This window comes from Stylophora pistillata, chromosome 12, assembly GCF_964205215.1.
Source record: "Stylophora pistillata chromosome 12, jaStyPist1.2, whole genome shotgun sequence".
In the NCBI taxonomy this organism is placed as follows: Eukaryota; Metazoa; Cnidaria; class Anthozoa; order Scleractinia; family Pocilloporidae; genus Stylophora; species Stylophora pistillata.
In genome coordinates, this window is record NC_142530.1 from 5,148,837 (window position 1) to 5,174,365 (window position 25,529).

The following is a 25,529-nucleotide window of genomic DNA, read 5'->3' on the forward strand; positions in this document are numbered from 1 at the left end:
ATAATTACTAATACATTTAACAATAAAGGGAGATCTAGGGCTTAATTCATAGCGCTCGTTGACAAAAAAACAAAAAAAAACAAAAAAAAACGCGGAACAGAAATCCAAATCTGCATTTGATGGTCTTAGAAACCAGGCAAGCGCATTAAATACTTTTGGTTGCGTCATTGTGATATTTTTCTTGTTGCTGTTGTACTTTTATAGTAAGACCTGCTCTAAGAAAATGAAGAGTTAATAAACTTATTGTATCACTAAGTATATTAGCTCTTGTTAAAAACTTGATTATTGCATAATACAATTCAAGATTTTTTATTGGCTTAGCCATTATGGTATATGAGCCGAGATACCATAATCTACAACTATGGTAAACGTACGCGTCAGCTTAAAATTAAAAGTGAGCCAAAAAAATTAATAAAATTTAATAATTTAATTTAACGTTGTTAATAAACAAGTATTCTTCTCGTGCTTGTTGGATATCAGATGATTATAACCAACTCGGTACTACGCACCTCGTCGGCTATCTATCATCTCACATCCAACGTTCGCTCGTTAAAGTGTATATGACATGAAATTTTTTTTTTTGTTTTCTGCTAGTTCGATATATATAACAAACGGTTCGAGAGTTAAAAATCGTTGAAAATAATTATAAATACATAGTTTTCGTTTAAACTACGCGCTAAGTTGGCTTGAAATTTGTCCCCTCGAACGCGCGGCCAAAAGGTCACGTGAACTTTACCTGTGACGTCAGGTTGTTTGACTCAGTAGACCACTTTCATAAATGGCTGCCGCATTACAATTCTTTTGTTTACATATAAATTTGACAGGGTGGCCTCGTTCTCCAGTACAAAATTCACAAGAATACATTATCTCAAGCGAGGCCACTCGGGAAAATTTAAGTTTAAACAAAAGAATATTAATCCGGCAGCCATTTATGAAAGTGGTCTATGGCGGAAAAGAATAGGCCAGTACGGAAAGGTGGACGTTATTGTGTGGCTGGGGCGCCCAACAATAGAAGCTGTACGAGTACCAGCTACACACCAGGTATTTCGATGCACCAGTTTCCTGTAAATCCAACAGTGAGAGCCCAATGGGTGAAATTCGTGCAGCGGCACCGAGTTGATTTCGGCGAACCTGTTGCCAAACATGCCTCGTTGTGTTCGGCTCACTTTGAGCAAAGTTGTTACGAGGGCAGCTTGGCATTTTCGCTGGACGGTATGACGCAGATAAAACGGAACAAAGTTCTTATCAAGGGCTCTGTTCCAACAAGACATGCAGTTCTACCAGAAGGTCCTGAAGTTCTGACAGATCGCAAAAGGCGACAGGTAAGCGTTTTCTCGTGATCTCCGATCATAAACATTAACATGTGTAAGTTTTTCTGATGTAAATAACCTATTCTTTTGGAAGCATTTAATGTGTAAAATGTCCGTGTCTAATTGCGGTTTTGCCGTGCTGAAAGCAAACTGAACTGCTAAAACCTACACCTTAGTGAATCATCAACATGTTGGATCACATTTTGTTCCTGGGCAACCGAGCCCGATATGCATTTGTCGTACTCGATTACCATTCCTGCTCGATGAGCAAACCACGTTTCATAATCGAGCTCGATAACTACAAGTCGAGTACGATTACTAATCGAGTACGATTACTAATCGTACTCGATAACTTATCGAGCTTGATAACTTATCGAGCTCGATAACTAATCGAGCTCGACAAAGCTCGTTTATCGAGCTCGGTTACAGAACTGACGAGAAAGACTGGTGGAGAGTAGAGTCTTATGTAGTGCGATGGGGTTTGGAAAAAAACCTCGATACCAACGGTGTTTACTTCATAAGTTTTTTAAGGAGATTCAGACACAGGATTCATAGAGAGGATATAAAGTAAGAGTGGAGAATATTGAAAATCAATTTTCCCATGCTGCCGTTTTTGTTTAGGCGATTCTCTTCCCCAAATATCAGGACGCCCTTTTTTTCGCTTGCGCGCGTTCCTGCTTTTTCTGCAACAACGTGCATTGAGATATTATTGAACTTTTTCTGTAAATCTGTAAAGGCTAAATAAAGAACGGAAAACTTAGACAAGCATACGAAGCAGTAAAAAAAACTGGATATCGCCGCACCCTTTTTCCTACTCACAACAGCGTCATCTATCGATACAGCAACATTAAATCGCACTCTAGTTTTAAAATGCTACTATTTTTGCTCCTTCAATTACGATTGAATCACCAATCTCTTAAACTTTCAATCACAATTAATTTTTTAACACTCTGAATTGTTCGGCGTTAAACACTTCCAAAATAAAGGCAAACCATCACCACAGTGACTTTTGTAGGTGCTTTGAAAACGTCATTTTGCTCTCTGAATCCAACAAAGGCTTTGCCTCTATCCATGAAAATGAATAAACTATCTTTTTTCCCCATTATTATAATAGTCACCTACGGCAAAAAACGCATTGCAGCTAGATGATGCGTATAGTAAAGCCCTTATCATCCCGTCAAAAAAAATGTTACAAGAGAAATCAACATCGGGGAATTCGAAAAGATCTGTTTTAAAAGTGAGTTAAAATTCAAGGTAAAGTCGCACATTTTAAAAGTGCGTCTTTTCGTCAGAAAATCTTTCTGGACCAGTGTGGTCAATAGACCTAACCTATGAAAAACTTTTCAACATAGTCATGGACAGAGCTTAATTGTTTATCTAACTTTCTCTCAAAACCTGAAAGTAAAACCCGTAGCTTATTTACAAAACCGGATTTTGAACTAGATACTGATTGGCTAAAACGGCCAAAAAGGCTGCATTGATTTCTGAGAGGCTCCCCTTCTTCCCTCCTTATCCTCCAGCGTGTTGACTGGTCCAGTTTTAAAATTTTCCAGCAGGATTCGATTCCTTGGGTGTCAACCCCATAGTGACTGAGTCAACGAAGTTAAGTCGGTGGACAATCATTTGATGTGCAGTTATGTTGTTAATTCTTTGGTCCATCTGCCGGAAGGAGGGCCAGTAATCCGAGTGCACTTCGGATCTAGGGCGGTGGCCATATCTCGTCTTTCCACTATCTGGAAGTGGTGTTATGCAGGTGAATTTTGTATCGTAACAATTCTAAAAACCCATGCCTCCCTTCGTGCACGTCTTCCCCTATTGTACTGAAATATTGAAAATAGTAGATATATTTGAGATGGATTTGTCCCATCAATATCTTTATTTAGGCGTTATCCTAGCTATGCATATATGTGTAATTTATCATTCGCCTGTATGAAATAATTTTGATGTTAAAGCGCCCTCAGTACTTTTTGTTGTCACATTTCCACCTTCTTCAGCTTGCGAACCACATGTCGCAGAATATCAAGGAACAATGAGATTATGAAAATATTTACATTTAAAAATCTTTAGACAATGTCTGCTCTAGTATATACTATGTCAGTGATTCTTTTTTAACTCTTTTATTCCAGTGACGGTTATCATAATTTTTGTATGCCAATAATGGGTGAGTTGCTCGGAGGTGCATAGCAAAGGATGCTCGGATTTTGAGTGCAGGCCGATCAGAGCGATCTTACGACGCTATTTACTGTTTCAGTATATACTTGAGAAAATAGAGATTTCAACCTTTGATAAGTGGTTGAACTCGCTCTCGTTGCATTTTACCACGTTCCCAGGTCCACCAAAGCGTGCGACTGGCCTTTCCTAAAGGTGTTTCGAGCAGCCATCCTGTAAGGGTCTACCAATCTTGCTGTTCAAGCATGCATTTAAATCAGAGAAGAAATAAACCATGAACTTCCTCTCTTTCCCAGGTCCACCAAGGGGCAGAATTGGCCTATCCTAAAGGAATCTCGAGCAGTCATCCTGTAAGGGTCTACTAATCTTGGTGTTCAAGCATGTATTCAAATCCAGGAAAGCCTGGAAATTCGTTGCTGGGAATCCTAAGCAGAGAAGAAATAAACCTCGTGCAGGGGTTTACCAAGTGGCACTCTGGGTAACTCCTCGAAAAACTGTTTGATCTCACACCTCTGTTCTTGCATCTTCTGCAACGCCTGTACAGCATTAAAAAGGAAAGACCCTCTAACGGTTTTGAACAAATTAAGATGACCGGCTTAAACTTTGTGCATAAGCATTCTTTTCCCCTGAACATATAGACGCGTATAAGATACGACTTTTATGGTGGATTCTCTTGCTTCGAGAATTTTTGAATTAACATAAAGGAGGCCTTCCACATCGAATGGGAAAAGTGCAGTCTACAACAGCACCTGAGTACGTCGATGATTATTATTGTAATCCACAATACTTTTAGTGTTGTTTTGAGTTTTTTTTTTAGTTTTTATTTATCGCGTAGGCGTCAATCCAATTTGTGCTACGAACAGCGAGCAGACGCACGTAAAATTTGTTACTATATAAGATGATAGAGATAGATTAAAGGACGTTTGTGCCAATGCACGCACACGATGAAAGAAGGACTAAAGCGCCCTCTCCCCGTTATTGTTTTTCAATTAATACAAAGTACATTTACGTCAGCCCCGCGCGTTAAGATGGTCGCTGCGTTAAAAAAAAAAAAAAATCCAACGAAATGAGGTTTATCCATAATTGACGGTGCCCACTAAAAAGGAGACGTTGCAATATTTGTGTGCACGAACTAAAAACAATTCATTACCATTGAAATGGAAATGCGACTTTTGGTCATATGCTCAATTCTTTAATTATAAGCGGAAAGGAATTGTACAAAATAATTTCTTTATTATCTCGTGCTGCAAAAAATTGATACCCTCGTTCGCAATTTAAAGCCTGGCATCTTTGGAGAACGCTTTCAGTTTAATCTCTTAAATAGGCCGAGGTGATTACCGAATTAGTCCCATTTTAAGTTTGGGTTGAATGTTTCATGGAATCTGCAAAAAATTAACTTCGTGTCGTTGCAACAGTGTTCGGCAACCGACCTACCGGCGTTGAGGTTGAACTCGCCAAAAAAAATTCATAAATGAATAATAGTAATGATATTAAAAAGATGCACCAAATAGTGGAGTGTTCCTATTGGGTGATGGTTCGAAAGTTTAAAGAATAATATTATGGCCACTTTACGGATGGCGGTTTTTTTTCTCCTTACGCCGGTTACCATAAATATTTTTACTATTAACATTTTTTTTACGACTACTGTTTAAAAGCTTTATCGTGGGGCCCTGCTCTAAAGCTGCATACTGACGTAAGGACTTACCATTTTCTTCCTCTCCTTGTTGGAGTCTACTCAGCTAGCAATAGCGAATAACGATCTAAATTTCGATGATTCTGTGACTTTCTTCATTTTCCTAATTGACTATTTCGCACTTATGCAAATTACCTCTTTTTCACACGGTTGTTTAGAACAAAATGAAGAGAACCTCTTTAGCTGACCGTAAATCATTGCTAAGCACAAGATAAAACAGCCTATTATTTCAACTTGCGACTTCCTCATTACTGCCTCGCGCAAGGTAAGTTTGATTATTTTTCATCTTCTGTTACAATGGCGAAGTGTGTTTGCCGTTGTCACAACAGAAAACAGGACAGTTTGTAATTACAGTTATTACAACGATTACTAAAAATTTAGGTTTTGTTCATAAAAACGTTGGGTTATTATGTACTTATTATGAGGCGTGAGTAGTCCAGTGGTCAGTGCGCTGGACTCTAGGTCAGATGGCCCGGGTTCAAGTCCTGGCTGGGGCTTGACGTTGTGTCCTTAAGCAAGACGCTTCACTCACATTGCTTCGTCTTCTCGGATAGGACGTAAAGCCGGAGGTCCCGTCTCCTGCACCTATCAATTAGTTAATTTCGGCAAGGGACGTTAAAGAACCCACATCACGAGATTACTGTGATGTGGTCTGGCCTGTTTACTGGGAAGGGGGGGAGGGGGCATCTGTAAAAATTTCTCCTTTATTAATTGTAAACTGCCGCCGGCAGTCTGGAAAAGTCCCCCGCACATTGTTGTAAAGCGCATTAGAGCATTTACATGGAAATGCGCTATAGAAATTGATCTATACTACTATACTACTACTACTACTTTCATTTAGGACGGAATATATTATTTGTATGTGGTGAAAATATTATCTGCGTGTGCATGTCCTATAACTCCCCTGTTCCCGCGCTTTTTGATCTTACATTCTGCTGTCGCCTATCAAAAATGGACGCCCGTAATAAAAACGTTATTATTTAAACGCTGGTAAATTTACTAGTTGACGAAAGAAACAGACCTGACTTCGAACATACCTAAAGGGAAAACATACCCTATTGATAGGGGTAGGAAACGTCTTAACTGACTGACGTGACTGACAAACTGGCTACCATGAAAACTACCAAAGCTAGCTTTTTGTATTTCTAAAGGTAGAAAATTTACACGATCAAATCTGTTGAACTCACCGATCATTTTTTTTCTTAATTAACGACAAGTTGTGAAGAAAAAAAAGTGTTTGTTTCTTGAGTCACAACAATTGACGATACCCTCACGGCTCCCAAACAACAACAACGCTCAGTAAATTAAGGCATTTCCTGTAATATCAGCATGGATACGGAACGACTTAACTGACAAACCTGACTGGCAAACTGGCTACTGTAAAAAATTCGCGGCCCGTATATCTGACGGAAGAGAACTTATTTGTTCAAATCGGTTGATCTCACCGACCTTCTTTCCTAATTAAAAAAGATTTGTAAAGAAATAAAGTCATTGTTTATCGATTCACTGCAATTATCATTTATCCTACGGCCCTCAAAATACAATAACGCGCAATAGATTAAGGCGTTCTTTTGTAACATCCGTTTACAGGATTTTTCAACTCTGATACACTAATATGGGAAAGTAAACTGAGACTACCGAATGTGTACTTATATTCTGTCCAATGCTAGAGACGACACGCTTCGGAAGAAATAAAGGAGAAATCACAACAATAAGTCTTCCTTTGTGCTGCCCACTAGTCTCCTTTGAGAAAAAAACTACTTTTAATTCATGTTATGCAAGGCAAGGTTTTTATTTTTTCGCTTTTTTTTTATTATAGCCATATCGTTTCTCCCCCACCCTAGCATCAGCACTGCACTGATGAGGCCCAGAAGGCCGAAACGGTACTGTCTGCAGTTAGTTATATATATTGTTTTATTTTGTTTTTTAACAAATTCAAATTCGTGTCAGACTGGGGTGGTGCGAGGCTACGTGTCGGCTTTTATTCGGTGTGGGATGCCTTTCATTCTGTTACCAAACCGGTTATAGCGTCTGCGACAATGGGACCAGGGTATTCAGAGAACAAGGAAAAATGAATTTATCAAATTATTTATTATCACGTGAAACACAGTGCAGCAAACGAACAAATCTATCTTACTCATACTGAACAGAGGTAAATTGACAATTCTGTTTCCCATTTATCTTGAAAAAAAAACAATTTGACTAAAAAACCTAACCTTTTTTATATCGCCTAAAAAAGATTTACTATCAGAGCACCACTCTCTACATTTGTCCTCGTAGCTATCTTTCCTTCCATAACGTCATTATCGAGAACATTTTTCTTCAAGTGTACTTCTGTTTCCCACAGGCATTTTTCCAAATGTACACAACTTAACTAAACTGGTGGCTGACTGGAAAACTCAAGTTATTTAGCTTCCAGACTCTCTATTTTCTAAATTCGTCACTTGTTACTAACCCTAAAAAACAACAAAGTTTTGACATCAAAACAACTGCGTCAAGTGAATTTTCCAATTAGTAATGTTACAGATAAGAGCTAAGAGAGGTATTACATACAGCGAAAAAAGCGGAAGATCTCCATGAAGAAGCACTTAAACTTTTTTCCATTCAAAGTTATTTCTTAAATTTCATTGTTAGTTTGTTCTATGCTTATCACATCGCCTACGATCCTTTTTGTTCTAGTGCATAAACGACTTCCATTTTTTGCGTTATCATTTGCGACCTTGTTAACTCTCCTAGTTAATAAATGGAAATCTACTTGTCTTCTTTTAAAAGATAATATGTCAAGACAAACTTGACAATCATAACGTCTTCTCGGTCCACGTGATCCAGTTCACAGAGCGGGATATTTGCTGCTACTTCCCCCTCTCTTATCTCCCTCGCTGAGAAAGGGAAAACCTTCTCCTCGCGGGAATCAGGCATCAGTACTATTCTGTTGACATGAAGCATAAAGTCATTACTGTGGAGAGTCATGATAAGGTTTATTTTATTTTTGACAGTTTTCAGGTTCGGAGAAATGGTTTTGGATTTCCTCACTCCTATATGGAAAATTAACGATATTGATAGTTGTCGTAAAATACGTCACCTATATGCAAGTACTTTGGCTTATCAGCAACGATCATTTATCCTCTGCACAGCGTTCCAGATTCAAGAGTGAGAATCTATCCTTTATGATAAAGATGAGTCCCTCACCTCGTTCCTACTACCACTGCCGTCACTGCGGACACCAGCTCCAAGGAGAGTCCCGCAAATCGCAGATGCGCCCTCCACCGGTTCCCATTCCAGCACCTGTACTCAGTACTGAATAGGTGCGGCCCTTTGACGTCACTTCATTTCTCTCCCTTCCAGCGGAAGGAGAACACTCCTCTTTCTTCCAAAATCCATTTTGGTTTGGCTCTCTGAAATGAAACCGAATGTTCAGTTCATGTTAATATGATATCTTTTCTCATTATTTTTAAAATTCAAGCATCTCACCTGGAAATGCATCAGGCCCCGCAGACGCTGGACCTCTCCTTCCCGCAGAACACTGTGGGTTGCGGCTGCATTTTTCGAGTGCTGTGACATATTCTTCTGTTTTATTATAGCAGTGCAGCCAGTCACCGCACAGCGAACCGCTCTTTCTGGGCACTCGCTTAAATGCAGTGTTAAGTGGAGTCTGCAAAAGAATCAAAATTAGGGGGAGCTGGCTGGCTAGTGCAACTTTTGGATATTTTATTGGCCTTAAATAGTCATTTTACTATTGATTTCTTAATTAAACAGATAATATCTTACCGTGGAAGGCTTGTTCCGCAGCTTAGAGGGCATAGTACTCTCTTATTAGAGCAAAGGGAAGCGGTATGCTCCTCGCAGGATTCCCTTGTTATTTTTCTACCGCATTCCTGGCAAGGGAGCTTGTGCTTTGCACACTGCGCAGCGTGTGCTGCCATCCTCTCCCTTGCCACCACCTCTCTACACCCATCATTGGCACACGGCATCGGAAACTTTCCACATGTTTGTAAGTGCTGCTCGTGCTCGTGAAATTTTCCTGTCCATAGATAGCCGCTCTTATTGCACTTGACATCAAAATTTCCCAGGATGTCGTCGAGTGCGATATTGACGTGAAGGGTACCTGTTCCTATCGGTGCTTTACAAAGTGGGCATTTTGGGAAAGTCTCAATGCCCATGAGAGTCGCAAGGCATTGTCGACAGCCTGTATGCCCACATGCCAGAGTCACAGGTTTAACCATTGTCGATAGGCTTCAAATTAACAGACAATAAAGAGAGTTTAGTACACACTATTGCAAAACTAGTGTTGACAAGTCAAGTAATTCCCTTCAAAAATACCCCTGCTAGCAAGGAATTCAGTTCGAAAAGTTGTCGAAGGAAAGTGGAATTTAATCATGGAGTAATGATTCCTTACTCAGAGTTACAACAAACGCAGAACATAAATCTTAATGTTTTAAGGCTTCATAGTTTACTTCTGTTCCTAGACACATTGCTATCATTTCGTCTAATTGGTCAAATTCCTGTTGAAGGAGCAACATTTCTCTCATCTTAGAAAGACAACTGGTGAAGTATAAACCATTTCAGCTCGATCACAGAAGTAAGCAAGTTTGCATTAATGATTTTCATTGCCTTGATATTCAAACATCCCGTCCTTTTGCCTGAAGATTATTACAATTTCGCTCATGATATCTTTTTCCCAGAAAATGCGAATATAGTTCCGCAGTTAAAAAGAACTTCTGCCTTCTGAATGCCCTGAATGCTGTCGGTTGTTCTCCTTAAACCTCATGTTTAGCCTTTGTATTTTGAATTCGCAATTTTTTTCTCAAAGAAGCTGCGTGGTATTGTTTGCTTTAATGCTGATTTTTAAGTGCGACTTCAAACCGGAAATCCAAAAATAAAGAGCCACGAAAATTTTTATTCTCGTTAGGCATAAGGAGGTCTAATTTCTTATCTGTTTTGAAATGTTCAACTCGACACCGAGCTTGGTTTGAAAACCAGCGCATTTTGAAGTTCAGAGTTATGGTGGTTGCTTGACGTACAGCTCCACGTTGTTGAAAAATATAGACTTATCTGTTATAAAAAGTTCTTTTGTACATTTTTTTGGGTTCAGTTGAGATAATCAGAGGGCTAGATAGCCAAATTTAAATTCAGACTTTTTGCACTATTTTCCGGCCGCAATTTTAGTGAACCAAAGATACACCCACCACAATTGCGACTCCATACTAGGCTCTTTAAATTTGCGCAAAACATTTCGACGAATATCTCAAGTTTAGAAAACAAAGAGACCTAAAAATTAGAGAGTTATTTCTTAACCTATCTCCTATAACATTGAAATTTCTTAACGAATGCACTGAAGATCTATCTGTCGATGCGTGACAGCGAAAACAAGCAGTTGCTGACAGATAAAAATCATCGCAATAATAAGAAAACAAAAAAAGACTTACCATACAGAACAGTTAAATAGCGCGCCGGGAGGAGAAGTAAACTCAAAATGCTCATGAGACATAGCGAATCTGGCAATGAATAACGCAGCGGAGTGATCTAGTCCAAGCGAGATCTGCTTTTAATTTGTTGAAATTACCAAGATTACTGATAAGTAAACGATATATATCACCTTGTGGACCTCAATGGGAAATGAGTATTCCCTGGACAATTTGACACGTATTCATCAATAACAATTGATACTGATCTGGTAGCAATCGATCCGCGAAGTGACAGTTACCCATGCATGGTCTCAAGTTCCTGTTCAAACAATAAAGTTTCCATTCTGCGTGTACGGGTGTCTATGTGTGCACACCACTTCCTAGAAAAGGGTCAATTGCCCGTTTGATGTAATTAAAGAACAATTGGACGATTAAAAAATTGCGTTTGGTGCATTTGCAGAAAACGATCCCAAAATTGTTTAACTATCAATGTAAGTGTCCCGTAGCGACAGGCCTAGGTGACATGGGTGTGCCGTGAAACAAAAGCCTTTAATTAAGACATAAATCATCTACACGTCGGTCAGTTTCATTTTCGGCGTGGTTTCGCGTCATCGAAGGACATCGATTAGTGTAGCAAGCACTCAAGTCTTTTAGATTAAGCCTTCAACTCTACGAGATGAACCGCAGTAAGCGCGCTTTCCAAAGAACTGTTGTCTTTCTGGATAAACGGCACAGAAGCGTGCCAAACAAGACTGAGCTGGGCAGGCTCACTACCGCCAAGCGGATTTCTGATTTATCATTTACAAAGAACGACAGCTCTTCCCAAATCGGAGAATTACTGGTGAGAGCATTTCCTCCCCTTACAGGAAAAGACCTTAGCAGGTAAGTGCTGCTCCCTACATAATCTGTATCGTAGGCTAGAAAAATGGTTCCAGGGAAAAGAATGAGAAGTACCATAATAAAATAAGCGAAATGCCGAAAAGAGGCGAGATTGGATGTAAACGTGAATGAAAGAAAACTAAGGTTGCTGTAATATATATTCCTTTAGATGTCTTGCAATTACTAATAACATTGAGAATTTTTCGCCAAGTGAGAGGATTTATTGCATTTAAAATTGGTTACAAGGCAACACTTCGAACAACTTGCCAGTTTGCAATTATTTGTGACGTGATAAAAAAATGAAATGAAATTTTGGCCAATTTTATTGAGAACATCTTAGATGATAATCTTCCTTGTACCAGTGCACATTGAATTATTTAAACTTACAATACTCTTTTTCATGTGACATACTGTGCAATCTTTCTCTCATTGCTACAATCTAAAGCAAATACCACTAAAACAAATGTCACAGTGCATGCGAAATTAATGTATGTACCTTGCAGAAATAAACCCAGAGTTAAATTCAATTCAACAGAAAAATTAGTGTGGGTAACTACAATCACCTTTCTGTCATTACTTTATTACACTAGCTTGGAAATAATAACATCGTATGCGAGAGGGCATGCAATGAGGACAGTGGCAACTGGCCTTCAAAGTGGCGTGCAGCTCATGAACCACTTTGGTGGAAGTAGAAAGAAAAAGATCTTTATATTTTTACCAAGTCAAGGTCTGTGTATATTTGAAATGTTACTTATGTCAACCAAACCTTACATCTGCACAATGTGTTTAAGTTGTTATTGTCAAATGGAGCATAATTATGTCTTGGGCAATCTTTCTGTCATAATTTTAATTCAATTTAGCTTTCTATGAACTTATATTTATGCTCGATACTTTATTTACTTAATATCTAAGTAAGGACTGTATTTCCCTGCAGCCTTGCAACTTCTAGCACAAATTAATAGGAAAATAACAAACCTCCGGTACTACACAGAACTTTCAGAAGAAATTGGTCATTTGTTACCTCATCACCCTAGGAATAGTGATGTGCATGACTACTGCAATTTTCCAAATATTAATAGAGTAGCAGAGGCTGGCTTTATCAAAATGCATACCTTAACATGAAACAATTCAAAGGTTGATGGCCTTTATGTCATAATTGTATCCACAAACACTTGCAACAGTCTTCTAAAAGCCCATTTCCAGTCAAATTTATAAAAAATTTATAGATTATAGACATTTGATCACCACATGTGCATGCATAACCTGTTCTCTCACCACAGCTCTGTCATCTTCCACTTCATCATCAGCATCCACTTCCACATCTTCATTGTCCACAGTCAGTTTACCACCCACATCTGGAGCCTCTTCAACACCTTCAGCATCTCCAACCCTTGTACCACCAACATCTACAGCCACTTCTACATCTTCTTCATCAACAGTCAATTTACCACCAACATCTACAGCTACTTCAACATCTCCACCATCTGCAGTCACTTTACCACCAACATCTACAGCTACTTCAACATCTCCATCATCCACAGACACTTTACCATCCACATCTCTATCCACTGCCGCCTTAACATCTACATCATCACAGGCCACTTTACTGTTCCCATCTTCAAGCAGCCTTGTATCTACACTGCCACTTGCACAACCCTCCACATCCACTCCACTGGATCTGATGCCTTTGCCAGTTGATGGAGGTAACTGGAAATAAGTTTTGTCAATATTTGAAATTAATTAAGCTTTTCAGATCCTTCACAAAAATTTGAAAATATCAATAATTACAAGTCTGAGTTGAAAGGTATCTGCTTATACTACCAACAGCTTGGAGTTTGTCTTTCCCTTTGTAATTCAATTTACTGACTAGTTATGTTATTTTCAGTGGGTACATCTCATCCTGCCAATTGAAAGTGCCTAGATGAGAATCGAAGAAGTATGACAAGTTCTAATTTAATTCTGAATTTTAAGTGTAATCTAAATTGCTTTTCACATCATAGCTTCTATGCGACGATATCTCACAGCAATGGCAACTGCCAGTGCAAGAGGACTGACATCAGGTATAACTGCACGTTTGTCTTATTTTTTTTATTCGCTTTCTGCATTGGTGTTCTAAATGTGTATATGGGTGTGTATAGGATGATTACAATTTAAGTCTAATGTTACTCAACAGATGAGATCTCAGACTTGTCAGATGAGTCCGATTCAAACCAAGGCGGTGAGTTGGTGCAATTACAGTTTCAATTGATCTTAATGAAGATACCCAATAAATTCAATAGGAGAACACTTAATCACTTCGCCCCTTGCAGGCTCGTAACACTTTCAGAAGAAGCTGTTATTAAGCTTTCTTCTGATGTACAGCTTGCAAGGATTTATGTGAAACTACTCTGAATACAAGTATTTTCCTGAACAACACCTCTGAAAGTGAAAAGTAACCTTTAGTTAATTTAAAGACCTTTCACAATTCTGCCATAGACCTGATCTTGATGTCTGCACCTTTTCCTCTGTTAGGCCACAATATGGGACCATCCATTGTATCATCTGACTCAGAAGATGACACTAATGGTCAGTAAAAGGATGTTCAAGTAAGTTAAAACTATAGACTTCTGAAGCATTGTTATGTAGTAACCCACAGCTACAGGTATTCGTTCCAGTTCCAGTTCCAGTTAGACATATATAAATTTATTGGAAAAACCCCTACCAATCTGAGTCACACATCACTCAAGAAAGGATATAGACAAATATGGTATTAAGTGCTTCAATGGACTCATAAATAATGGACTTACTTAGGGATAACTACATATGAAAATTGGTGATTAGTCTGTATTATCCTACACTGAGGTAAAGGAAGTAATGATTTGTGGGATTATCATCTTTTACATCAAAGTACTTCCTATCTGTTATTTATTTATTTTTTTGCAGAAGTGATAGTTTACTCAGAAGAGGCTAGACTCTGTAAGTTCACCTTGATGTCTTACTGAAATAAATGGAAATCAATTTCCATTAATGCCTGTACCATGCTAACTTCCTTTTTTCCCATGCATCTGCTCAGAGAAAGATTACAAGAACCATTTTTAACAAAGCCAATGCATCTGTGTGTCTGTACTTTGGGAGATCACATCCTTGCAAGCATAATGCCCCAATCATTTAGTTTAATAAGTATATAAACTGTCATCTACATTATTCTTTATCAATGAACAAGTATACCTGTATTAATTATATTATTTTGTCCCTCTAGATGGCTATGTCACTGATGATTATTCGATATCAGGAGTGATAACAGGTATATTTGCAATGAGTTTACCTCAGATAGTGCATTAAACAACAAACTGAGCACCAAAAGCACAGGTATACACAATGTCTAATCCAACTGAATACATTCATACACATTTACTACAATCACTCTCCTCATGGATATTATATATACAAGGCTAAAAGATTATGGAAAAATTATTAAAATGTTTAAACCAAACGTTTTCAGCTGTTTGCCATCATCAGATGGCAAACAGCCGAAAACATTTGATTTAAACATTTTAATAATTTTTTTTACCAATTTTTTATCCTGGTATATAAAATATCCTTTATTAAGTGAACATCATGGAAACTCTCCTCATAATTCCCCATTTCTTATAGGTGAAGCTGTTCATAGCAGGACCAATGAGGTGCTGCAGTGCATTAATCTTTTAGAGGAAGAGGGCAAAGCACAGCCATTTCATTTCTTATCCACTCTTTTGAAGAGGTAATTAGCTTGTTTAGCAGTATGTAGAAAAAGCCCACATAGGATGAGATCATCACTCATATCCTACCCTTTGATCGGCAGGGAAAAAGAAACTAATTTGCAGGTTTAAAAAAAAAACCAGGAGCTACAAACAAGTCTGTCAAATAGAACCCGTTTTTTCTTTTGACCACCAACTGTGGGAAAATAGCTGTGAACAATTCAAATAGTACAGTCATGTTCATGAACATATCTTACTGTACTGTTTCTTTTTATCTTAGTTCACATGGCAAGGATCAGAGGATGGTCGCATAATGGTGGCTGTGCTTTTGCCCTTCAGCTGTCCTCTTGTTAGCAAGAGAAGACTGGTTAGGTTAGTTCACTCAGCATTTGCTTTTATTTTTTTATTGATTTTTCTCTGCCTACTCTGTCTCCACATTTTGTTTAACTCAAGTGTATTTGATATTTATTAACCTTCTCTGTATTTACTTTTTCAAGCATGCTCCACACTGTGGCAAACAGCCCAGATATTTACTTCTGGATTGCAAAGGACAGCAGCCATGAAGCCCAGAAAGGTAGCTAAACCTGATCTTTGGTTAAGAATGCAAAAGCAAATACACCTAAGTATTAATTTTAATCAGCTTTTTTTTTCTAGCATTAAAGTAATAATTATAATTATCATAGTTGTCATGACTGTTGTTATTTTTGATATTAACATGAATATTAGGGTGATTTTGTGGATGTTATTATTAGCACAAGAGTGATTGTACTTTTCATTGCAGTCAGAGTAAAATATGGTATTTCACAAAGCCCTGGCATTGTGGTATTTGTTCTGGCCCCTTGCCATAGCAGAAACATGCCACAGTGCGTGGAAATCTTTGAGGGTAAGCGTGATAATTTTGAAATTCGAAATCTATTTTGTGGTAATGTGAATGACACCTTTCATTTTTAAAAGTGTATCATTTGTCATTAAGGTCGTGACTGGGGTAGAATAATTTGCAAGCTCTTCTCTTTGCTTCACCAGTACTCTGATTATCCATAGATTGTTTATGATACCCCCCCTGCAAAAAAACCCAAAAAACAAAAAAGGGACATGTACATATCCCAAAAACATATTTTTTTCTAACTTCCATGTTCAAAAAACACAAAATTTCCTCTGAAGGAATCTCTGCAAGGTCTTTAATAATCATCCCTACAACAAGAATAGCTTCAATCTATTAATCTTTTTAACACTAACATGTTTTGTACCTCGTACCTTACAAGAAGCAAACTTGGATCGTGTGGGCCTTCAAGATTCCATTGGCAGAGCACAGGCTCTATGTTCTGCAATGAGGGATGAATGGTATGGAATGCAAACTTTCAGCTATTTATGTATTCAAAATTAAAAAGATTATAAAATCTAAAACATGAGAATGAAAGGTACTGACATGTACAGGTTCTTCTCTCAACAGGAAAGAGTTGGATGACTGGCAGAAACAAAGAAAAAGTCAAGAGCTACAGTACCAGGTACACAAGACCCCCCCCCCCCCCCCAGTTTTGAATTCAATTCAAAAGAATACACTTACAAAATCACATTATTTTAATTTTACTCCCTGTTATATCCATTAGAAAACTTTAAATGTAAAAACACCAACACCCAGTAAAAACACCCAGTAATAACACCAACACTGCTAGCAGCTCCCAGGGAACCAGCTCCAACAATACTGTAAACAATCAGAAATGTACTCCCATTAGTTATCTCAAAGGATTTAATTGTAACACCTATTATACCCCTCAGAACAATTTATTTTTTTAAACAGGCATTACAGTCCAGCCCCAGCAGTAACACCAACACTGCCAGTAGCTCCCAGGGAACCAGCTCTAACAATATTGTCAACAATCAAGATAAAACCTCTGTAAGTTATCATCTGCTTTCTCTCTGATCTTAAGTTCTGATACATGTAAGGTTTGGAAAAATTAAGAATGAAATGTACTCCCATAAGTCATCTACACTAATTAATAATCTAATGTCATGGTATGTAAAGAGTATACAGTGATTTTCCATTTCAATATACCTATGCAGGCATGTTTGTTTTATAATAATTGTGTGCACCGTGTCCAGCATTCTCTCTAATCTTAAGTTTAGGTCCACAAGAGGTCTGAACAAATTAAGAATGAAGTGTACTCTGATTATTTAACTCAACTAATTCATAATCTAAAGTTGTGTCAAGTGTATACAGTGATTTTCCATTGAAATATACCTACCCATGTATGTTTATTTTATAATTGTGTACACTGTGATATGCATTATCTGTCATAATAATATCCGTCATAATAATGTTTGTCTTTATACAAAATAAGGGCTCTACGCAGGGCAAGGATGACAGCACCACCAACTAATGGTGGTGGAACAACCATTTTCATCCGTATTGGCAATGGAAAAAAGTTTTCCAGGGCCTTTGAAAATAATGCCTTTTTCCAGGTAAGAATATAATGTAATATATACTACATGATACATGATGATGTTGGTGATAGTAAGTGATGTATGTTTTCTTTTTTGATGATATGAAAACAATAAATAGGAAGTCTATGACTGGATTGGTTCGCTCGTTGAAGTACCACTCCACTTCACGCTACAGAGAAGACGGGAAGTGGTGAGGCACTCCGATTGTCTACAAGGGGACGAAGTCCTGGACCTTTTAGAGAGGGTATGTTTCAATCAGAACCCACTTTAGTTTTTTCATTGTCTTGAAATAACGCATTCCCATTCAATCCACATTTAGTTCTGAAAATGAATTAACTCTTAATTCTCTAAAATCATTAAATACCAAAGAACAGCATGGGCTAGGGTAGCATAATAAGTTATTTTAAGTGTGACCTTTCATCATAATGGTCTAATTTTAAATTCTTTATCAAATTTTCAGAATACTGAGGAGATGACTACCTCGGAGCTGTCACTGGTAGGTGCAAAAGTCATTTACTAGAAAATAGGGGTTTCATTCTCAATTTCAGATAGAATGTCAAGTTTGTATTAAATGATGATCAAACTCTGTTTTTATTTGGAACTGCACTTATATTAGCATATTAACATCGATCTGGTATCCTTAGATTATTTCCCTTCATAAATGCCCCAGGTGACTTGTAAGCCAGGACTCCTATGACATGACATTTCTAGATTATTCCCCTTCATAATCCCCCCAGGGCTGCCGTTGACCAGCTCTCCGTGAGCCGTGTCCGGTTACGACCTGGTATCCTTAGATCATACCCCTTGGTAATCCCCCCAGGGCCGCCGTTGACCAGCTCTCCGTGAGCCGTGTCCGGTTGCGACCTGGTATCCTTAGATCATACCCCTTGGTAATCCCCCCAGGGCCGCCGTTGACCAGCTCTCCGTGAGCCGTGTCCGGTTGCGACCTGGTGTCCTTAGATCATAACCCTTCGTAATCCCCCCAGGACCGCCGTTGACCAGCTCTCCGTGAGCCGTGTCCGGTTGCGACCTGGTATGCTTAGATCATACCCCTTGGTAATCCCCCCAGGGCCGCCGTTGACCAGCTCTCCGTGAGCCGTGTCCGGTTACGACCTGGTATCCTTAGATCATACCCCTTGGTAATCCCCCTAGGGCCGCCGTTGACCAGCTCTCCGTGAGCCGTGTCCGGTTGCGACCTGGTGTCCTTAGATCATAACCCTTCGTAATCCCCCCAGGACCGCCGTTGACCAGCTCTCCGTGAGCCGTGTCCGGTTGCGACCTGGTATGCTTAGATCATACCCCTTGGTAATCCCCCCAGGGCCGCCGTTGACCAGCTCTCCGTGAGCCGTGTCCGGTTACGACCTGGTATCCTTAGATCATACCCCTTGGTAATCCCCCTAGGGCCGCCGTTGACCAGCTCTCCGTGAGCCGTGTCCGGTTGCGACCTGGTGTCCTTAGATCATAACCCTTCGTAATCCCCCCAGGACCGCCGTTGACCAGCTCTCCGTGAGCCGTGTCCGGTTGCGACCTGGTATCCTTGGATCATACCCCTTGGTAACCCCCCCCCCGGGGCTGCCGTTGACCAGCTCTCCGTAAGCCGTGTCCGGTTACGACCTGGTATCCTTAGATCATATCCCTTCGTAATCCCCCCAGGGCCGCCGTTGACCAGCTCTCCGTGAGCCGTGTCCGGTTGCAACCTGGTATCCTTAGATCATACCCCTTCGTAATCCCCCAGGGCCGCCGTTGACCAGCTCTCCGTGAGCCGTGTCCGGTTACGACCTGGTATCCTTAGATCATACCCCTTGGTAATCCCCCCAGGGGCGCCGTTGACCAGCTCTCCGTGAGCCGTGTCCGGTTGCGACCTGGTATCCTTAGATCATACCCCTTCGTAATCCCCCCAGGGCCGCCGTTGACCAGCTCTCCGTGAGCCGTGTCCGGTTACGACCTGGTATCCTTAGATCATATCCCTTGGTAATCCCCCCAGGGCCGCCGTTGACCAGCTCTCCGTGAGCCGTGTCCGGTTGCAACCTGGTATCCTTAGATCATACCCCTTCGCAATCCCCCAGGGCCGCCGTTGACCAGCTCTCCGTGAGCCGTGTCCGGTTACGACCTGGTATCCTTAGATCATACCCCTTGGTAATCCCCCCAGGGGCGCCGTTGACCAGCTCTCCGTGAGCCGTGTCCGGTTGCGACCTGGTATCCTTAGATCATACCCCTTCGTAATCCCCCCAGGGCCGCCGTTGACCAGCTCTCCGTGAGCCGTGTCCGGTTACGACCTGGTATCCTTAGATCATACCCCTTGGTAATCTCCCCAGGGCCGCCGTTGACCAGCTCTCCGTGAGCCGTGTCCGGTTGCGACCTGGTATCCTTAGATCATACCCCTTCGTGATCCCTCCAGGGCCACTGTTGACCAGCTATTCCTTAGCTGTGTCCAATGCGACCTGGTATCCTTTAATTATTCTCCCTCCATAACCCTCCCCCCCCCCCCCCCCATCCAGCTGAAGCTACTTTGACCAGGCTCTTCCTATCTATTTTTAAATTATTCTTTTATTTTATAATTCAGCCAGACAGTAAGGACTGTGCATTGTGAGGTATTCCCTTACTCTTCTCCTCACCCCAAAATCACTGTTATGAAGTGTCCCCTAACCTTAACTCTAACCTGATGTTTTTAATTTGTGGCTAATGATAACCCTTAACAGGATACTTCATGATAAGTGTCATTCTTTGCCATGATCATTCCTTAAAAATAAATTTATATATATATATATATATATATATATACTTTTTTCTGATGACTCCCCCCCGGCCATGTACTTTATAGTGCACTATACTATTGATATTTCTTGTTATTATAATGATGGTCATAGCTCATTCTACAGATGTTCAATCGAAAAGCCATCTAGGTTTGTTAATTATGACATTTCTTCCCTGTTTTCCATGATTAAAAGTGTTAAGAATGAAATGATTTATGACTCAATTTCTTATGGTCTTCCTTTTGAAACTTCCTGGGTGTGTTGCTGTTGGCCTTTCAACTTGTTCTCTAGTTTTTGATAAAAGCAAGAAGGACATCATTTGTAGAGTTATCTTCCTCTCCAGAGTTGATGGAATCATTGTCGTTCTCATTGTTACCACTTGCATGGCTTTCACTTTGCTCTACTTAACTTTAGCTAAGTTGGGGTTTTCACTGTCTTGCAAGTTGTTTACATTCTTCAAACCAATCTTTCCCAGAATAATCAGGAAGAGTCTTTCCTGTGTTTTTGTGGTGGTTTCTTTTTTGTTATCCTTTGCCTGCTCTCCTCTTTTCTTCTTATCGAGCTGCATCACCTTGATATGCTGGAGGTTATCAACCACACACGTTGCCTTCACGATCCCTTGCTTTTCTAGTAACATTGGCTTACCCTGAAGCAAGGAGAACAATTTGCTGACTTCTAGCAGAGCAGATGCAGTGTGTCGAGCTCAAGATGTTAAATGCAACACAAGATGAAGATACTTGAAGAGAGAAGCCAAAGTTAGGGAGGCATATTCAAGATGTCTGCAATGACACCATGTCCCTAAAAGAGTGTAGACGTTGAGAGTGTTTTGCTAGCTGTTTGGCAACGATGCAGCATACCTGACACAGCTCTTGTGAAGATACCATTTCACTTATGCCAAGAAAGCAGAACTACCAAAAACCTCAATCAAGAAGTCAGAGATCAAGTCAAGATACGACATACCTCGCACAGCTCTTGCAAAGCCACCACTTTAGTAATGCCACGAGAGTAAAACTACCATGAAACTCAAGCTAGAAGTCAGAGATTAAGCGTACTGCTTCATGTATCCTGAAGAGGATGAGAAGTACAAAAGCGACTCTCGCAGATGCATGGTGACAAGGAAGAGCTTGACAATGCTAAAGATGAGCGAAGAGATATTGCAGACGACTAACGCGATAAAATGTCTCTTAATAAGAGTACCCTGGTTTTGAAATCTGTTGTGATGGAAACAGTCATAATTATAAATGCAGAAGAATTATTAAGACAAATGCATGTAGTACATGTAGTGTTATCTAAATGGTATAAAATCCATGTAAAATCTATAATTGCTAAGATACTTTAAAAAGTGTTGGGATGAAAAGTCATGCAAATGCAGAGGAGATATAACTACATAAGCAGAATCATGTTTATACACTTTTTGTTTGTTTCTGAACATGTAGATGCATCTAAATAGTATGAAATCATGTAAATTCTATAATTAATAAGAATTACTTTGAAAATTTTTTGGATGGAAACACTCATATATATACTTCTTGTTTATTTTTGAACATTTAGATTTGTCGAAATAGTGTAAAATCATGTAACCTCTACAATTACTGAGATACTTTGGAAATTGTTGGAATGGAAACGGTCATGTATGAACTTTTTGTTTATTTTTGAAAATGTAGTTTTCATTTAAATACAAAACTATACAATTACTAACATATTTAGTGTGACCTCCCTCCTTCCAACATTTCATTCAGGGAGATGGTTCCCCCTTAAATCCATTATTTTTATATAAACTCACCTCCAACCCCACCCCTCCCCCCCTTCTCAACCCTAAGGGGTCCAAATTGTATGACAGTTTTCAGAAATGGGCCAGTGAATAATTTAAATTCTCTGGATAATACTTCCCAGCAGCACCTACACAAGGGTGGTATGCCACTCATGGGATGAGTGGCATATCACCCTCTGCCTTTGTTTCATTGCAGGTGTCATTCAAGGGAAACTACCCCTCAGACGAAGAGGAACTCTCAGAGACAATGAAAGGTAAACAAAATAGTAAATAGAATAAGCATGACCAATGTTAACACCACCAACTTCATATTTATATTCAAAACTCTTCTTTATCAAACTTGCTTGTGCAGTGTTTGTGCCATGGTGAAGCACAGTGAGGCACCTGTTTCTTCCAGTAAATGAACAAAAAAAAATTATAATGGTTGTGAATTTGATTGGGGGGTATATCTCAAAATATCTCCAACAAGCCCCTTAGCTTGTTATTTTTATCATCAGTTGATGGTATGTAAACATGAACAACCCTCATTTTTGCCTTTATTCTAGTGAGCACATTACAACATTTAACTAATCTCTCACTTTTCCCTCTATGTTACATGGAAACAAAAGATGGAGCCAGGCAGGTTAAAAAAAAGAGAAAGGAAAAAAGATCTCACAAGGATCGAAAGGGAAAGAGAAAGAGGGAAGATCCCAAACACTAAAAATAAATTGTGTTACATCCCTCATGATCAGTAATACCAGTAAACTTGATCATACCAAGACAAAGGCAGATCCCAAATTACTACTAAATTCATTTCATGTGTACCTCACCTAACCATAAGTATACAAGTGCAAATGATATTCTACTACAATATTAGGGTTTTTTCTTGTTTACTATACTGGTTATGTGTAAAGGAACACAACTTTTTTCTTCAACTTTTCCTTTCAAGTAGTAAATAGAAATAGATAACATGTACAGTGGAAGCTCGATTTAATGAAGTACCAAGGGACTGGGGAAATTGCTTACTTATATGGAGGGTTCATTATAATTATAAAGGTTCTACAGCATTCCTATTACTGTAACTTTAGCCGGGCTGGAACTGAAGTATCAGTTCATTATACCAACAACTTCGTTGTATAGAGCTTCATTAAATCGAGGTTCCACTGTCCCAATAACTTAAAATCTCCAACTTAAACCTTTAAAGGGACTTGGATCTAATTTCTCCATACAATATCATCCTTCAATCACACACAAGGCCATGAAGGTTTGAGGAAATGATCATTAAAGAATAGATAGTTTATTTAAATATACCTAGCAGCCTTGCGGCTGAATTGCGTATATTACAATAATGTAATTAAATAAATATATTATATAACGTATACAAGAATATTCAAAATTATAACAATTAAAAAATCTATGAGCTAAAACCTATCTATATTTAAAAGCTATATTTACATTATCTACATAGGTTTCTAGGAAACGGTCGTTAAATTAACTGTTGTTGTTATATTTAATGGTGGAGGCCATCATGAAGGTGTTTTTAAAACGGTTTGTCCTCCACTGGGGGATTTCGAAACGCCTGTTACGTCTTAAATTGTGCTTTGGATGGTTGGCACAAGGCAACAATTCACGAAGCCCGTAATTATCTTTTCCGATAATGTTGCTAAAGAGATTGCGGCAAATGTCTTCCATATAAGCCATGATCGGTGGAATGCCGGCAGCCTCTAAAATCTCGTGATAGTCTTGGCCTGAGCTTATAATAGAGAAAGCTCTTTTTTGAACGCGCTCTAACTCCTGCTGCAAATATATAGGTAATGCATATTAGAAAACAGGAGTCACGTACGTTAATATAGATCTAATACAGGCCACGTAGAAAAGCACGAGATCTTTAAAGGCTACCTTTGCACGCTTTAGCTGAACCAAAAAATAAAGTCGCTTTGAGGCCTTCTTAACAACGTTGTTTATGTGTTCATTCCACGATAAATTGCTTGAAATTGTTACGCCGAGTAATTTAACTGGAGAATTAACTGGAGAAGCTCTTGATAAATAAACAAACTCTCCTTGTCAGCACCTTAGGAAATGTGTAGAGAACAGTATGGAGAATGTGCATACTAATGCTAGAGTGTAGAGGGTTGATACAAGTCATACCAAAGTTGAATGAACACAACATGTTAAGGCTACAATACAACAATGACTGCATTCATTCAGAAAGTGTACTGTTAACCCTTTAAACCCTAATATCAGGAGGGGATATTCTCAATACCTGTCTTAATACATTTCCAAAGTGTTAACAACAAAAATTAGTTTTAACAATCTAGAGTGTGTTTAGTTGGTGATCATTTCCTTCATTTTTGTGACCTGAATGTGTAATTCAGGGGTGACATTGTAAGGAGAAGTTAGATGCTAGTCACTCATAGGAGTCAAAGGATTAATCATAGCCTTACCTTTTTAAGATAGTGATTCCCTATAAAGTTGTGTTCATTCAGTTCAGTGAAGATCCACTATACCATGCCTCTGTTATAATTAGGCCGTATGTTCATTGAGTCCAGAATCTTAATAATAAGGCTGTAAGGATTTCTGCTAACACCTTGACTAAAGGATCATCTCCATTTCTTCCAAAGAAAAAAAAATACTTAAGAGGTTGTCTCCCTTATTTCCACTCAGTCAGTTTTGTGTCAAAAATAATTTTGCCTGATTTATAGGGGCCAGAATATGCTTAAGTTTGCCTTTTCAAATAATTATATTGAGAGGGTAATTCAAACTTTCTTTGCAAACTAGAAAGGTTTTTAAGCAATCTGATATGAATTTTGTAGCTGAACTATGCAAATCAAATGTTTAACAATGTTACAAATATGCCTATAATTCAATTTTCAAGATCTTGCAAAAGTCCCTAAATAATTATGGCCCCCAATGCAGTCAGAAAATTATTTCGAATCAAACCAGATCTAATTTAGTTCTTTCCTAAGTATAATATTTCTGTTGAAAGAGTTTCAGGTAAAATTGACTGAGTGGAAATAAAAGAGAAAGCCTCTTAAGCCCTATAGATCAAATTTCGGATGCCTCAGAATCCCTTGTTAGTTGTCAGTGTAGATGGGCTGGATGTAACCAAGGTTACATTTAATAGTAAGACAACTCAACATTTTTCCACTAGCTAAGGCCAAAGGAACATCCAGTGAGAGACAAAAATCCTCATATTTACAAGCACTTAAGTAATTTTCTAAGCTGCAAGCCTAAATATTCAGCCGGGTTATTTTTAATTATTATTTTTTCTCTTATTGTGAATGAGAGTTTGAAAAACATAGTTAAGTAGCCATATCACTGTGCTCAGAAGTGTTACCTCCAGGTCGAGGTTTTCGAGACACAAGTTTGCTTTAAAAGGTTGCTACTTTTGGCTACTTAAGTAAAAAGGAAA

The 25,529-nt window shown here is 39.0% G+C and overlaps 3 protein-coding genes and 3 long non-coding RNA genes across 10 annotated transcripts in view; 3 read left to right on the forward strand and 3 right to left on the reverse strand.

Annotated features, from left to right (window-relative positions):
• The window catches only part of LOC148718510 (uncharacterized), a 122,196-nt gene that overhangs the window by 8,488 nt on the left and 88,179 nt on the right, over positions 1-25,529 (reverse strand). The window lies entirely within an intron of this gene.
• On the forward strand, positions 1,496-4,432 carry LOC148718511 (uncharacterized). The gene is made up of 2 exons (XR_015993718.1): positions 1,496-3,063; positions 3,776-4,432. It is a non-coding gene; the product is annotated as an uncharacterized LOC148718511 (long non-coding RNA).
• Positions 7,245-12,923, reverse strand: LOC148718512 (TNF receptor-associated factor 5-like). Of its 2 annotated transcripts, none has more exons than XM_088740249.1 (5): positions 12,732-12,923; positions 8,941-9,405; positions 8,644-8,824; positions 8,362-8,567; positions 7,245-8,101 (listed from the first exon to the last, which is right to left on the reverse strand). In XM_088740249.1, exons 1-4 carry the CDS (start codon positions 12,782-12,784, stop codon positions 8,499-8,501), a joined length of 768 nt encoding a protein of 255 aa, XP_088596375.1. In that variant the 5' UTR covers positions 12,785-12,923; the 3' UTR covers positions 7,245-8,101; positions 8,362-8,498. The 2 variants fall into 2 exon arrangements, with proteins under 2 accessions (XP_088596375.1, XP_088596376.1); XM_088740250.1 differs by having other exon boundaries at positions 8,255-8,567.
• LOC148718513 (uncharacterized) lies at positions 13,912-25,384 on the reverse strand. The gene is made up of 4 exons (XR_015993712.1): positions 24,562-25,384; positions 16,427-16,874; positions 14,422-14,500; positions 13,912-14,015 (listed from the first exon to the last, which is right to left on the reverse strand). It is a non-coding gene; the product is annotated as an uncharacterized LOC148718513 (long non-coding RNA).
• On the forward strand, positions 13,943-16,556 carry LOC148718514 (uncharacterized). 3 transcript variants are annotated; one of them, XR_015993687.1, is made up of 7 exons: positions 13,943-14,021; positions 14,379-14,411; positions 14,695-14,739; positions 15,090-15,195; positions 15,453-15,544; positions 15,670-16,055; positions 16,435-16,514. XR_015993687.1 is itself a non-coding variant. In XM_088740261.1 (5 exons), the coding sequence occupies exons 1-5, from the start codon at positions 13,943-13,945 to the stop codon at positions 15,484-15,486; spliced, it is 297 nt and encodes a 98-aa protein (XP_088596387.1). In that variant the 3' UTR covers positions 15,487-15,854. The 3 variants fall into 3 exon arrangements, 2 of the variants coding, with proteins under 2 accessions (XP_088596387.1, XP_088596386.1); XM_088740261.1 differs by lacking the exon at positions 16,435-16,514 and having other exon boundaries at positions 15,453-15,854; XM_088740260.1 differs by lacking the exons at positions 13,943-14,021; positions 14,379-14,411; positions 14,695-14,739 and having other exon boundaries at positions 15,670-15,746; positions 15,954-16,055; positions 16,435-16,556.
• On the forward strand, positions 17,510-23,695 carry LOC148718515 (uncharacterized). The gene is made up of 5 exons (XM_088740256.1): positions 17,510-17,632; positions 17,733-17,858; positions 18,075-18,110; positions 22,335-22,392; positions 22,747-23,695. The coding sequence occupies exons 1-5, from the start codon at positions 17,531-17,533 to the stop codon at positions 22,836-22,838; spliced, it is 414 nt and encodes a 137-aa protein (XP_088596382.1). The 5' UTR covers positions 17,510-17,530; the 3' UTR covers positions 22,839-23,695.

Coding starts and splice junctions, on each gene's coding strand:
- LOC148718515 (XM_088740256.1), top strand. CDS start 17,531: ATGACAGCACCACCAACTAATGGTGGTGGAACAACCATTTTCATCCGT. Junction 17,633..17,732: donor AAAATAATGCCTTTTTCCAG/GTAAGAATATAA, acceptor AACAATAAATAG/GAAGTCTATGACTGGATTGG. Junction 17,859..18,074: donor TCCTGGACCTTTTAGAGAGG/GTATGTTTCAAT, acceptor TCAAATTTTCAG/AATACTGAGGAGATGACTAC.
- LOC148718514 (XM_088740260.1), top strand. CDS start 15,486: ATGGTGGCTGTGCTTTTGCCCTTCAGCTGTCCTCTTGTTAGCAAGAGA. Junction 15,545..15,669: donor AGCAAGAGAAGACTGGTTAG/GTTAGTTCACTC, acceptor TACTTTTTCAAG/CATGCTCCACACTGTGGCAA. Junction 16,056..16,434: donor GTGCGTGGAAATCTTTGAGG/GTAAGCGTGATA, acceptor GTACCTTACAAG/AAGCAAACTTGGATCGTGTG.
- LOC148718512 (XM_088740249.1), bottom strand. CDS start 12,784: ATGAAGATGTGGAAGTGGATGCTGATGATGAAGTGGAAGATGACAGAG. Junction 8,825..8,940: donor TGCGGAACAAGCCTTCCACG/GTAAGATATTAT, acceptor ATTCTTTTGCAG/ACTCCACTTAACACTGCATT. Junction 8,568..8,643: donor GGGGCCTGATGCATTTCCAG/GTGAGATGCTTG, acceptor GTTTCATTTCAG/AGAGCCAAACCAAAATGGAT.